Genomic DNA, 15,570 nt, shown 5'->3' with positions numbered 1-15,570 from the left:
AGGTAGACAGTACTTTGGACACAGGTTAACCTCTTCAGGCAAAGGACATTTCTCACATGAACCAGTGGTTAGGCTAGAACAAAAAGAGCAGACATCAGTGGAATAGGGGATGACTATTTAGAATAAGATGGGAAGGAGAGGCTACAATAAGACAACTGGTAAGCCTACATCTTCAAAAAAACTTCAAACTGTAAACACAGTACAGCAACACCACAATTTATTCAAAGCAACAAATGAAATCCGGAATGGCTTTGGGACAACGTATGGCACATTGCAGCAGTCAAGCCTGGAAGTCAAACGTGTGGCTTCTGAGAGGATAGCGACAGTCTCCTGACCAGCTGTAAATGGACAAAAGCAACAGCTGCTAGGAATGCTGTTTGGGAACCAAGGCAGAAGTCCAGATCGACCCTGAGATTACAAACTGCCTTAATGGTTGGAAGACAGACACCTCTGGCCTTTGAATGTTGGAGGTTACCATGGCTCTTCCAGCTGTCCCCTTAACATCCCTTGCATCCAAATCAGGGTAAGCATCAACTTTGCATTCAATTCCTGTCCTGCGACAATTAGAAGATGTTACTGTTAACAATTGATGTAAAGGAGTTGGGCATCGTCGGTGTACTGCGAGCATTTAATGCCAGGATAGCTCACAATCGCTCCAAGAAAGCAACCTTGCTAAAAATGGAGGGTTAATATCCTTCTCCTGGAAGTAGCTTTCCATAATTCCTTCTAGGTCTGGTCCACACTAACCCCCCACTTCGAACTAAGATACACAACTTCAGCTACGTTATTCACGTAGCTGAAGTTGAACTATCTTAGTTCGAACTTACCGCGGGTCCAGACGCGGCAGGCAGGCTCCCCCGTTGACTCCGCGTACTCCTCTCGCCGAGCAGGAGTACCGGCGTCGACGGCGAGCACTTCCGGGATCGATGCCAGAAGATCGATTGCTTACCGCCGGAGCCAGAGGCAAGTATAGACGTACCCCTAGATTCACAGATTGAGGCTCTCTTGGGTTATCATGAAAAGAGATGCAGTGAGTGTCAAGTTATTCAACAGCACACCACGAAAGAAAGACAATTTGCCATCTCCATTGAGTCTTTGAGATTTACTCTTAAATCCTGGTGAACTGATCTGAAATAATTTCATTGTGTGGTGGAATTCTTTAGCCATAAAAATAACAGGAAAAAAATTCAAAAGGAGAAGCATTTTATTTAAGGACAAATCTAATCCATTATCCCATATACATCCAGCATTGGTGCAGAAATTCAACACAAGCACGCTGCATTTAAGGATTATAGCTAACATTTTGTCATTAAAAAGAATGCCTAAAACTGAAAGAGTTGCCATGTTCCAGTTACCTGGCTGCTCTCAGACAGGGAAGCTGCTAGACTTCCTCTTCTAACCTTCAGGAAGATATCTCCAAAGGGTCTTTCCACCATCAGCATCTTCAGAGTGCAGACCATCAGGGGCTAAGATCCACTTTCAAGAAGTGGACCCTAAGGATTCAGAAACCAAAAACATACTTGAATCATCCAAAATGAGTTGCTGTTTCTCTTTCTAAGAGGAAGATTTCTTTTCTAGTTGAAAAATAAAGTAAATATGATACAGGCCTCTGGGTTTTATGTTCACAATAGTTCACTAGAGTTGGCATTTAATCTAAAAATAGGTAAAGTGTATGTTAAATATCTGCATTAGTGACAGCAATATTTTCTCATCTTCTGTTTCCTATGAGTGGAACAAAATATTTTACCTATACTCATTTGATCTTCGATAGGTCAAATATTTCCCAAGAGCATTCAATCTTTCATTTCCATACAGGATCGCCTGTAGTAACTCAACATAACTAGCTCAGAGTTAGAAAATGTTTTTAGGAAGCTCCACTTTGCTTTTAAGCAAAATAATGTTAAAATATGAAACCTGTGATAAAAGTACATTTGAATAATGAGTGAAAGACACATGACCAATTAAATTCCAACAGAGAAAAACAAACACCAGATGTTAGAAGATTTAGGGTTCTAACCCAATATTGTTATAGTGGAAAAACGTGGAAAAGAACACTTATGCTGAGAGCATGCTATTAAGATTGATATTGTAACTGGTAATAGATACCATAATAAAATAAGTTAAAAAATGTAAACAACCATCTCCAGATGTCTGCAAAAGCCACCGTGATTGCTAGCAATTAGTACAAATTCTTGTGCTTTTTATAATGGAAAGCCAAAAACAATAATGAGGATTTGGGGTTTAGATAATCAAAACTGACTAACATTTGCAATTATTTGCCCTGCATTTTAATTTAATTTGATTTAAAACCAGAACTTTAAAAAAAAACGTATTCAGAAGCAAATTACTATGTTGGAACCAATAAAGATTACTGTATTGTACATCTGTACTGCTGAACATTTAAATATTAGCTCACTCTATGCACAATTGTTCAGATATTATTTCCACATTTTCAGTCCTTAAAATTACAATAGACAAGTATGGCCAAAATAGTTCCTTGAAAGTAGGTCAAAGTACCCATTCGAGACCACTTGTGCATTGGTTTCCTAGCAAATTAATCTACCCACACAGATATACGCAATGTGTATCCCTGGCAACAGAGAGCAGAAGAAGAAAATCCAAGTAACATTAATGAGGTATCTTAGGCTGAATAATTGCAGTTAAAAGTTTTATTGAACAAAAGAAGGTAAAACATGGTAGTCTGAGTTCACTGAGCAAACAGCAGCTCTCCTGCTGAAGCTGCACTTTGTGCTAAATAACCTTATTAACTGAGACTATACAGAGGACATGTAATATGTAAGTTATCTCAACAGCAAAGGAGAAAAATTAGATTAAATTTGATCTGAAGGAACAATTTGGTCAAATGTACTGGCTTGAATTAACATTTCTAGCCCTTATCCACATAACTCAATACAGGCATACAACAGGTCATACAACTGTACTGAATTCCAATTTATTAATAGTTTAGGCTCCCTTACAAGCAGAAGCTGATTACTGGGTGTGTGGGGGAGGGGGAAGAGACCAAAAGTTAAAAAGCCCAAACATTTTAAGTCTTCTGTTTGAAGTGTCACTTAATTGAGTCAGGGAAAAAACCCTCAATATACGTTATTAAAAAAACCCGGGCCTGTACAGGGTCCACCTGTTGCATAATATTAATATTTTTTAAATTATTATTTGATTTCTCCTGTCTGCCTAAGAAACTCCATATGCTCTTAAAGCACCCACCCAGCTGGGCAGTAAAGAGATATGTCAAAAATACTCTGTGAAAAGAGGGAGGTAGCTCAGGCCTGCTGGCAACCTTTTGTCAGAGTTCACATGGGTGCAGGCTGCCTCCCTTTAAAATCTGCAATCAAAGATGAAAGGAAGAAAGACTTTCAAATATGAAGTTTAGTGAACATAATTACACGTTCACTGCAACCCCTTCCAATTTGACTTACTGGGCTTCCTAATGTAAGTTGCAAGGTACCTCACACCCAATACACAACATTAAAAACGTACCTAATTCATACATTTTATAGACAATATCTTGTTTCTCACTTGTTAAAGATTTGGCTCTGTTGAGTACATTTTTCCATAATCTTTGTTAACCACTCAAACATTCTAGGCCAAACAAACAGCACAAGTAATGTCAAAGTCTTTTTTTCTCCCTCAGTAACTGTACCAATTGCTGTAGGCTAAGCCTAACAGATACTACTGAAGAAAAACGAGACACTCCATGATGCAGTGCAAAGGTATTACCACAACACCGTAAGTCAAAGGATTTTTTTTTAAGGTGCCGAAAGAGGTGACTCTCTACAAGGTGACCCTGTGTTGTCTTCTGGTGGGAAAACTGTAAGAGTGCAGGCTCGAATGCCACCAAGTGATTCTGGGAGGTCAAAGACCTTGTGCCACTCATCCTTTTCCGGGTCGTATTTCTGGACTATTTCCACCATACAACGATTATTCCAAGAGTACCCTCCAACAACGTAGATTTTATTTTCAAAGACAGCAACCCCAACATCACTTTGCCCACGTAACATAGCAGCAATTGGAGTCCACTGGTCTAGGGTGGGTGAATAATATTCACAGCTTAGAACATCATCATAATCACTTGTTCCTCTAAAGTGATTTCCGCCAATAACATAAAGCTTGTCTCCAACAGTACACATGCAGTGCAGACCTCTGACTGTTGTCATTGGAGCCTTCTGAGTCCATTTGTCTGTGTCGGGGTCAAAGCACATAAGTTCTTTTTGGAAAGTATCATGGGTAATTCCGCCTATAGAAAGATAGAAAGAAATCAAAGTAATATTGACCCTGGAGTAAACACAAGTCATAGCAAAAATGTAACATTATTTCAACTAATTCTAGAAGATTTCCAAGGAGTGTGGCTCTCAACCTTTCCACACGACTGTACCTCTTTCAGGAGGCTGACTGGTCTTGCGTACCCCAAGTTTCACCTCCCTTAAAAAACTATGTGCTTACAAAATCAGACATAAAAATACAAAAGTGTCACAGCACAGTTACTGAAAAATTGCTGCCTCATTTTTACCATATATTTATGAAATAAATCAATTGGAATATAAATATTGTACATACATTTCAGTGTCGAGTATATAGAGCAGTATAAACAAGTCATTGTCCGTATGAAATTTTAGTTTGTACTGACTTTTCTAGTGCTTTTTACGTAACCTGTTGTAAAACTAGGCAAATATGACTTAATGTACCCCCTGGAAGACCTCTGCGTACCCCCCAGGGGTACACGTACTCCTGGTTGAGAACCACAGCCCAAGGATATAGATATGGGAGACCAGAAACATTTGTGTGGAGCACACACATCTCCACACCATGGCACCTGCATTAGTAGGGACGCTCCACGAGTGTGGCCGCACCCGGGAATTCTGGGGGAATGGCTCAATCAACAAGATAATATAGCCCCGGGTTGTATTCTCTTTTCTGAGTAAGCACCATGTAGCCATAGATGGTACTGGGGAAAACGTGCATCTCCCTTGGCTCCATCTATATCCTGTCCATTCCTCATTACAGATCACCCAGTTTCTACCTTTTTGCCAACACAGAATTTGGACTATGTGAAGAGGATTCTGCTGGGTCTTGAAGAGGGGAGAGTATTGTTCCTCAGAGGCAGCTGAGCCCTCCCTCTGAACTGAACTGTGAGATATACATGTGCAAAGGTCCCCCTCTAGTTGTGGATCTGAGAGAGGCAACTTGGCTCTCTGACTAATTCTCCATTGCTTATATGAATCTTTTAAAAGAGAGAAAATAGTTGTATTCCTTTCCCATTTTACACTTTCTGATTTGGCAAACTTTCCCCCACTTTCATTTATTTCAAGAGCTTGAAATTAAAGAACCAGCAACAGTTCTGAGAAAAGTGAGCACACTGCCCCTGCTCATGGTCCCAATCTGACAGACTACAATTTACAAGTGTAAATTAGTATCCCTTTTACCTGCTCTCTAGTGACAGACAACTGTCCAAGTGTAAGCTACATCCGAAGAGCACCTCTGTCAAGAGCATATCAGAGGTACTGTGACATCAGCTGAGGAACCAGCAGTGGTGGCTTTGAGTGAAATGAACAGTGCTGCCTGGGGAAGGATTTTTGTTCCATTTGACCCATTTCCAAGCAGTACTTACTCACTTTCAAGTCATATCACTGCTGCCACTTCAGCTGATGTTGAACAGCAACTTTGACATACCCTCAAACAGCGCAAATTTCAGGGGCAACTTACCGGCTTCTCAGATCGCTTCCTACAAACAGAAGTGTAAATGGGACATTTACATAAGTTTGTAAACTTTAATAGTAGGCCAGTGACCCTGAGTGCATAACCTCAGGCTCCCTTAGACATAGCTGCTCTTTAACATAGTGCTTTTTCTTTAACCACCGGCATTAGAGAGGGCTATCAATGTCAGTAGAGTTACAGGAACATGCCTTGATAGCAAGATTTTTCCTCCCTCCATTCAGTGATAATCTTCATCAATGGCTCCAACAACAAATGCGCCATAAAGAAAATGAACAACAGGGAGTTAAATGAGGGATAGTTTATATGGGAATATAGACCCTTATATAAAATGTAGGGGTTTATATTTCAAATGGGTTTCTTCTTCATAAGCTATAAAGTAATTTTTCTCTATGAAAATGAAGAGTTCAGAAAGTAAGCTCTTTGACCAATAGCATAGTTCTAGAATGGAAGGTCAAAAAGAATGAGGGAAGAAGAAATTGAAGATGATGAAACTGATAATAAATTTGAATTTATTTTTAATTTTGCTGATGAATGATCTTGGAGTGACTGGTTTTGTTACTAGGGTTTTTTCCAATAAGCTATTTTTATAGGATTTTATATTGAACTTACTGTAAACTGGTGATTTAATATCTTAAGACCTTTCACCCACATAAGATCATGCCAGCTTCCTAAAAAGAGATTTCATGTACCAAGATCATTTTTATACTTGGAGGGTGGAGATCACAGACTCAGTTTCTCTGATATGCAAAACACTGACTATTTTTAAAATGGCTGATTTAAGTAGGACTTTTCCATATCGACTCTTGCTACAAATGACCAAATTTACTCCTGATGGGACCAGGTACATGGCTCCAGTGTAGGTAGTCCAAGGCTGAGTAAGCTAAGGTAACAGACTAAGAATTAAGGGTAAGGCCAAGAAGCCTGGCCTTTTCGGGTCACTAAGTCACCTGAGAGAAGACTGACCTGCTAAAACCCCCAATATTGATAAGAGAGGAAGTCACATCAACTACAAAGCCATTACAACCTTCTCTAGTCTTCACCTGTACCTGAAGGAGGCCTGCAAGCAACGAGTCCTGTGCCAGCAGAACATCACCGTCTGGCTCCTTGACTGCAGTTCCAGCTTTTACTCTATCAGACTCTAGGAGACTGAGAGCTGAAGAGTTTCTAAAGCCCTTGATAGTCTAAATATAATTTTTCCTTTTTGTGTTTTTGTCTCGTTTTTATTACCTGGAAGACATCCCAGCCTATTTAGCCTTTTTACGTTTAGGGCAGGGAAATGAAAGTAGAGCTGCACTCATAAAGGCCAGTCAGGGACGGAGCCAGAAAAAGTTTCCCCAGGTATAAACAGCTCTAAATGTTGCCTCGCAGAGATACTCAGAGTATATGGTGTGTACTAAGTTTAATAGAACTGAAAGACTTGAGATTGTCAGTGACAATCTCAGGAAAATAAGAGTTGTTAAACGATGGCTTATCAAGAATTTCCTGTTACCGTCTGTATTATAGCATCTCTGGGGAGGAAAGAAGGGTTAGCCATCACATCGAAAGCCAAGGAGTAAGCTCTATAATTGGCTTTGAGGTTGTCCAGACATTAGATAATAATTTGGCTTTAGTATTAAGCAATTATAGATTTGATTCCCTCTGGTCAAAATTCTTTAGCTGGAAATTATAACCATATGGACAGACACCTTCTTAAAATCTGTATAAGGATTGATCATTTTTGGTATTAATTTGATGTTTTAACTGCAATAAACCAATGTCCTAGAAGGGCAAACGGAATTGTTAGAGTGGTTGTAGAATATACCCTGGGCGCAATGCACTCATTTCAACTGCACTATCGCTAAAAAAAAGGAAGTGTCCTTCTCTGAGGTCAGTGGAAATTCTGAGCCAAGTGTTATTTAGAACAAGCATGAGGCAAAAATGTGGGCATGGAGCCTACTAAATGCCACTACCCATGAAAAGCATGTGAAATCAGAGTAGGTCAGGTGGGACCATTTATTGACTTGGCATGGAATTCCCTTCAAAGGAGAACAATTATCTGGGAGACCGGAGAACTTGCTTTCTCGGGAATAACTACGGCTCCTGATTTGAACAGCATGCATTACATTGTCGCCTTTCAGAGGCACAGGACCAACCAAAGTTACAGCAACAGAGAAGTAGTGAAAGAAGTAAAGACACCACTCACATACACCTCTACCCCGATAGAACGCTGTCCTCGGGAGCCAAAAAATCTTACTGTGTTATAGGTGAAACTGCGTTATATTGAACTTGCTTTGATCCGCCGGAGTGCGCAGCCCCGCCCCCCCCCCGGAGCGCTGCTTTACCACGTTATATCCGAATTCATGTTGTATCGGGTCGCATTATATCGGGATAGAGGTGTACTGTGATTAATCTTAAAATCCTTCCAACTTCGTCTTTCATAAGTTGACACTTTTATCTCAGTATTTGTAGCATTAGCTAACCTTTCCAATCCTTAGTGAGGTAACTATTTATCTAAGGGCAAAATGACAAATTCTATATGACAACTATATGAGTGTTTGTGTTCATAAAAATGCAGCACTGAAGGTTAAGATGTTCTAGTGAGCATTGCAAATTAGAGATGTTTAAAATAAGTATCTAACAACTGCGTTATTTTTATCTAAAATGGTTCTGTTAGAGATTTTAATAAGTGTATGTCATTTGACTAACTTTGTATGAAGCTATGAATCACTGTTTGAAACATGCAGATGTTTTATATCTGAGAACACTTCTTTTAATCTTTCTTCACCCACTGGAGTAGGAACAAGTATGGAGCCAATATGCCTCATGTGTGGTGGATTTTGTTCATAAACTTATAAGAAAGGTTTACCTGAAATATACATTAATCCCCCATACACAGTTCCAGCATGACCATAGTGGGGCTCATTCATTTTTGCAACATAGCTCCATTCATTCATTCTTGGATTGTAACATTCCACTGTGGCTGTTAAAAACAAAACAAAAACAAGAGTGCTTGAATTTAGCATGGTAATTTGATTTTGAGTGCAGTAGTAGTGAAATTAATACATTCATAAATAGACAATATACCAATGAAAAATGTGTTCTTCATATAAGAAAGTTTCAGAGATACGTTCAGGTACTCCGTGTAGTTAAAGATATCCTCAAATAGCCTATACGTTTTCTGTCCCACAGGTGCAGAAGAAAAAGAACTCTTGCCTAATTGTTTCCCCTGGTTTGCATTCAAAACAGTTGCTGCTTAGCCTGCCATAGCTTTAATTTATCTTGCTCTGTACACACTGTGGTGTGCTTGAAAAAAGTGAAAATAAAATTAGGTATATCTGATTTTCTAATCCTCCTCCTCATACCACCCTTCCAGCGTCGGGTGCAAACTGATATGAAGCAAACTTTAAATATGTCTAAGAGGATGAAAGCATTAGGGAATCAGAAGGACCTGTGTTAGTCACATTTCTTTAAAAGTGTCCCACCCAGGCACATATGGATATAGACCCAGCTTGTGTTCTACCTACTGCATTAGCATCCCATTATGCCACTCACTCAAAGCTTGCCTGAAAGGACACCTGACACATGAGTTCTTGATTTGGGAATGTGGTACCACCTTTTGTAGTGGCTGCTATTTACAACTTATACAGCACCACAGAAGTGCATGGCACTTACAGAAAAGACTACAGGTCTAACCCGAATTGCTTCCAGGATCCAAGCATGCAAAGAAAACTATGTAGGGCCTTACTGATTTAAAGGCAGCTGTGTGTGGGAACAGGGCTCCGTTTATGCAATTGTGTTTGCAGGACTGAAGGCTGGGGTAGATAAAAATCAATGATTTTAAATGTTTTTAAAAATTATTTAAATACATTTTCTTTTTAAAAATAAACCTATTTAAAATTAAAATTATGATGACCTGTGTTAAGGCCTAAACTTAATAAAATATAGTAAGATAATTTAAATAAAAATAATATTCAAGAAGTACATGTTTGTTGCTGAAGTTTTAAAGAAACTTCAAACCACTGAACTGGTGGAAGTCACTGGCTAAACACCTGGAACCAGAGTCTGTTGAAGTGACAAACCAGCTTTTGATATTTTCTCTGCAACTGCAGAAGCTATTTCATAGAATCATAGAATCTCAGGGTTGGAAGGGACCTCAGGAGGTCATCTAGTCCAACCCCCTGCTCAAAGCAGGACCAATCCCCAACTAAATCATCCCAGCCAGGGCTTTGTCAAGCCTGACCTTAAAAACCTCTAAGGAAGGAGATTCCACTATCTCCCTAGGTAACCCATTCCAGTGCTTCACCACCCTCCTCGTGAAAAAGTTTTTCCTAATATCCAACCTAAACCTCCCCCACTGCAACTTGAGACCATTACTCCTTGTTCTGTCATCAGGTACCACTGACAACAGTCTAGATCCATCCTCTTTGGAACCCCCTTTCAGGTAGTTGAAAGCAGCTATCAAATCCCCCCTCATTCTTTTCTTCTGGAGACTAAACAATCCCAGTTCCCTCAGCCTCTCCTCATAAGTCATGTGTTCCAGCCCCCTAATCATTTTTGTTGTGCTCCGCTGGACTCTTTCCAATTTTTCCACATCCTTCTTGTAGTGTGGGGCCCAAAACTGGACACAGTACTCCAGATGAGGCCTCACCAATGTCGAATAGAGGGGAATGATCATGTCCCTCCATCTGCTGGCAATGCCCCTACTTATACAGCCCAAAATGGCATTAGCCTTCTTGGCAACAAGGGCACACTGTAGACTCATATCCAGCTTCTTGTCCACTGTGACCCCTAGGTCCTTTTCTGCAGAACTGCTGCCTAGCCATTCGGTCCCTAGTCTGTAACAGTGAATGGGATTCTTCCGTCCTAAGTGCAGGACTCTGCACTTGTCCTTGTTGAACCTCATCAGGTTTCTTTTGGCCCAATCCTCTAATTTGTCTAGGTCCCTCTGTATCCTATCCCTACCCTCCAGCGTATCTACCACTCCTCCCAGTTTAGTGTCATCTGCAAACTTGCTGAGAGTGCCGTCCACACCATCCTCCAGATCATTAATGAAGATACTGAACAAAACCGGCCCCTGGACTGAGCCCTGGGGCACTCCACTTGAAACTGGCTGCCAACTAGATATGGAGCCGTTGATCACTACCCATTGAGCCCGACGATCTAGCCAGCTTTCTATCCACCTTACAGTCCATTTCTCCAGCCCATACTACTTTAACTTGCTGGCAAGAATTCTGTAGGAGACTGTATCAAAAGCTTTGACTCGTATTTCACTCATCTCAGTTTATTCAACTAGTTCAGTTAAATTATTCATTCGTTCAGAGTTGAGAAACCAAATGAAAAAGCATGAAAGTTTGTTTTCCTGTTACTATGAATAAAAATAAGGTGAGAGAGGATGAGATTTACTAGTTCTAAAATCTAAAACTTTAATGACATGGTGACCAGAAACAATCACGTCAATTCACTAATTATTGATAATACTTTCCTTGTTTAATAAATCAGTTTTAAAGACAAAACGTTTTCATAAACTCGCTTTTCTCCTTGTGTATCCAGGATATTTAAGATAGTTTTATTTAACTAATAAGCCACTTTATTATTTTTGTGCATTTTAATTGAATTTCAATTTCCATCCAAATGCAGTTTGACAGAAATCACAAGTAAATACTTAATCATCTAGGAAATAAGAATGCATAATTCACTATTTTCTAACTAAGTAAAAATTAAGAATCTGAATAAGTATATGTTAAATTATACAACTGCTGTAGTATATCCTCCTGGTTAGCAAAAAGTAGAACCAAATTAAAAACAATGAGAATCAACCTTTCTTTAGGCAAATAAAAAGTACAAATGAAAAACAAGATTAAAATTGATTATTGTTATCAAGATTTCCTGCTGCTGAATTAAATCTGCCTTGTTGAGGACTAAGGGAATATTCAAACTGTAAGACGTCAAGGGCAAAAATACTAGCACTTGGTTGCTTGTGAAAGTAATGCAGGCATCGGAGAACAGTACAATAATTTAAAAAGAAACCATAGTTTAAGTTTCCTTGGTGGAGAGTTTAGAGGAGGTACTTGGAAACAGGATGGGATCAGAAAGGGAGTTCCAGATTTAGGAGCCTTACGAAAGGCACAGACATGGTCCCGGGAAAAGGATATGAATGAGGTATTCAGAATAGCAGCTTGAGAAGAGATGTGACCAGAGACTTAAGAGGGAGCAATATAGTTTGACTACAATGCATGGTGTAGCAACCTATAACGTTAAAACTCCTGTTGTCTTGAAAGCAAATTAAACCTCTTAATTTTAAAATAAATCAGGTCAGGTTAGCTAACTCTGTTGTCAGAGAACTGAATCACATTTCGTATATACCGACTACAAATGTCTTCAGTTTTCAGAGATTAAATGTTACCCTAGGACTTGCTTTTATTCAGTCTTAGACAAGTACTGAAACTCCCAAACTGGTGTGATGGGCCAGGGTTAATTTTAAAGTCTGTCATCTCAAACCATCGGCATGACACACAAATATATAAAATTGAAAGTCTGAGAATCTTGACATTCTAAAAGTTTGACAGTTGCAGTGCTGGCAGGAATCTATTGTGTGACTCAGTATCTCAGTACCATAATACAAGGACTATAAAAGGACTATTTAATTTTTCTGGTTATTATTTTTAAAACAAGCACACAGGTTATTTTCAATTGTCTGAAAAAATCCTTAGGGACAATTTCTAAGGACAAGATATAGCTGTCGCAGTAATTCTGAATTTGAGAGTACTTCCAAAGTGCACTTTAGCAAGGGGAATCTAGCAAAAAGGGGCATCTCTCACTCTCGCTGTCTCTCTCACACACACCCATACACCACCCACCAGTAAGCTCAGCACAGAATGCAGCTCCCTAAACAAAAATTCATCACTACCTTAGGACTGATGACACTTCCAATGACAATACCCTGAACAGTGTGCTGAACAACCGATTCAGCAGGAACTCTGAAGGAAAGTGGAAGCTATTAAATTACTCACACAAGTCCCTATTTCCAGTTGCATCCTGGATTTTCCTTGGACATTTCTCATCCAAATACTGTCCAAGTCAACTCTGCATACTTTGTGAGGTCTGACAAGGCCATAGCACAAGAAGTCATTGCTGGAGGACATAAAAAAGACAAAACCCATCCCACTTCCATTTCTTTCACAAAAAGCTGCCAACTTGATTTACATGTATAATTTGTGAGCTAATTTAGTGTTTATGAAAATGAGGAAATACCAATAGTCTTGACCTGAAATGCATCTGCTGTTTTAATATCAATCTCTTGAATAGATGCTGCCAATTGTGCCAAACATTTTGATGTCTTTGTTAAATGGACCAAAAATATGGAACAAAATTAATTTATAAATAAGGTAAATATTATCAATTATGCTATAGCATATCACAATTTATTAAAGTTGTGATAAACAATAAAATTGTTAAGTGACTTTTGGGTTGGTTAAATATTTAGGTTAAGCCAAGTCGTTGAAATACAAAAGTTACCAATCATCAATGGATGCAGCAACATTTGTATGTATGAGACTAAGATGTCGTCAGTGATAAAACTGTTCATATCTGGAGCCAAAAATATTTTGGTTCTCAATGTCTACATTTATTTTCGGTTAAGGAGTTCCAAGTATGGAAATGAAATATTGCAATTTCTTGGCTTTGATGTAGGTAACTCCACCCCCTGCCTATTGCTAGATAAACATCCTTCCATTCCAATTTTGCCTGTTCTCCAAATGGAGCGACAGTTATCTTGCAGGGAGGATAAAAATTATATATATATATATTTTAATTTAAATCCAATTTTATTTAAATTAAATGCAGGTTTATTTTTAAAAACAAATGTACTTAAATTTAAATTTGAAGTTATGACAACCTACGTTAAGGTCTAAACTTACTCAAATCTATTAAAATAATGTAACTTACATTAAAAAAATTAAGCAGTATATTTTTACCACCGAAGTTTTAAAGAAAATCAAAGCACTGAACTGGTGGAAGCCAAGGGCTAAGCACCTGGATCCAGAGTTTCCTGATATGCTAAATGCACTTTTGAGAGCAGTAACCTCATCTGTAGGTTCAGGGAGAATATTTTCATTTCAGTTGATTGAATGAACTAATCATTTAACTGAAATAATTAAAAGTTAAAAATCAACAGGAAGTTGAAAAAAGCAAAACAGCTTGTTTTCCTCTTCCAATCTATGAGATCTACTAGTTCTAAGATCTGGAAGGACATGATGACAAGAAACAATCACTTTGGTTCACTAACAGTAGATAATAGTTCCTTTACTTCATAAATCAGTTAGTTTTTAAATGTAAAACATGTTTTGATAATTTTTGATCAACTTTTTTCTTATGTATCCAGGACATTTAAGGTAGTTTTATTTAACTAATTAAAAAAATAAATAACTTTAAAATGCTGCTTTTTTTGCATTTTTAATTGTGTTTGAATTTCCATCCAAATAGAACTTGACACATTGCACAAGTACAAAAATTAACCATCTAGTAAACAAGAAATGCATTATTCACCGTTTTCTAGCATAATAAACATGTAAAATTAAGGATGTGAGTTAGGCTACATAACTGCTCAAATAAAAGTATATAGATATAGCGTGTCTTCCTGATTTGCAAAAAGCAGCACCAAATGTAACATAAAGGCTATATTTAGTTGCCATATATCATGTTTTAATGGTTACCACCAATGAGAATCATCTCTCTTTAGGAAAATAACTAAGTACAAATGCAAAATGTAATTAAAATCGATGATTTAAATCAAAGTTAACTGCTTGCTGATCTAAATCACGAATAAAATCCATGATTTAAATCAATCCACCCTGTTAGTTTGACTGTTTACTTCCTAGTAGTGGATCAACACTACCAATTTCATTGGCCCAACAATGTGAACATTTGGACAATATGTAAAAATTTTTCCTGGCATTTCTTGGTATCCTGGAAAAAAAAATATTCAAAAGACAAAGCAAGTTCTAGTAAAATACTAAGCACACTATGGACTAAGTAACTAAAAAAAAGAGTCGCAGATGACCTATCAGGAACCAAAAATTCAACTGATGGCCACATCACTTCATTCTTCTGCCTCCAACACACCAGACAGCTGTTCATCCCACACCAACTGGAGGGAGGATCTACAGATGAGGACGCACAGGCAAGTTAGGACAGGGGACAGCAGATACAGCATGGAGAAGCTAGTGTACAATATTATGGTTCATACAAAGTTATAAAAGAATTGCCTGTTTGAGAACAGACTATTGTCAGTTCCAAAATCCTTAATTTTTGAACATCAGCTATGTAGCTGCAATGTTCATTTTTGAGATGAACACTATGAACTTGAAGATCATAACTCTGACTGAAAATCTTGTGGATGCTACACTCACAACTAACTTCTAAGATTATCACAACTAACAGAAGTTAGCTATTTTTCAGGATTTTTTACATTGCCTATAGTCAGATTCACTGTTTTCCATGCACAGTCTGTCAGTTTCTCCCTAGATAACAAGGCCCATATAAACCTCAATAAGGCATCAGAAATTAAAAAAAAAAAATTATAGCACATACTATTTAAAGGTGTTTGTCAAAAAAGGATTTTTTTTTAAATTAGTCTATCAATGCCCCCCCCCCCCCGCCGCCCCGAGTAAGACGACAGTGTCTCTTGAAAGCAGATATAGTACATACCATACATGAGAGAGTCTCTCTTGAAGGTAATTTAGTAACTAGACTGGTACATTCTAAATAGATTGAGAAGGTTTCCTTCTCTCTCTCAAAAGCTTGAGTGATCCCATTAGGTTTTGTTACATTGGAGCAGAGGAACTTTTTACCAGCATGTAT

General features: G+C 38.3%; 1 protein-coding gene across 30 annotated transcripts in view; it reads right to left on the bottom strand.

Annotated features, from left to right (window-relative positions):
• Nucleotides 1–205: 205 nt before the first annotated feature.
• Nucleotides 206–15,570, bottom strand: part of KLHL13 (kelch like family member 13) — a 139,070-nt gene continuing 123,705 nt past the window's right edge. For 24 of the 30 annotated variants that reach the window (XM_042851195.2, XM_065556771.1, XM_065556779.1 and 21 more), the window contains 2 exons: nt 8,579–8,692; nt 2,655–4,255 (listed from right to left, as the gene is read on the bottom strand). In XM_042851195.2, coding sequence (XP_042707129.1) covers nt 3,768–4,255; nt 8,579–8,692 — 602 coding nt within the window. In that variant the 3' untranslated portion in view covers nt 2,655–3,767. Of the gene's footprint in view, nt 555–1,186; nt 1,494–2,654; nt 4,256–8,578; nt 8,693–15,570 lie in introns of those variants that run through there. The other 6 variants (XM_065556784.1, XM_065556783.1, XM_065556782.1 and 3 more) reach the window with 3 other exon arrangements.

Source organism: Chrysemys picta, chromosome 9 (assembly GCF_011386835.1).
Source record: "Chrysemys picta bellii isolate R12L10 chromosome 9, ASM1138683v2, whole genome shotgun sequence".
NCBI lineage: Eukaryota > Metazoa > Chordata > Testudines > Emydidae > Chrysemys > Chrysemys picta.
This window is presented reverse-complemented; position numbering and strand designations above follow the sequence as displayed.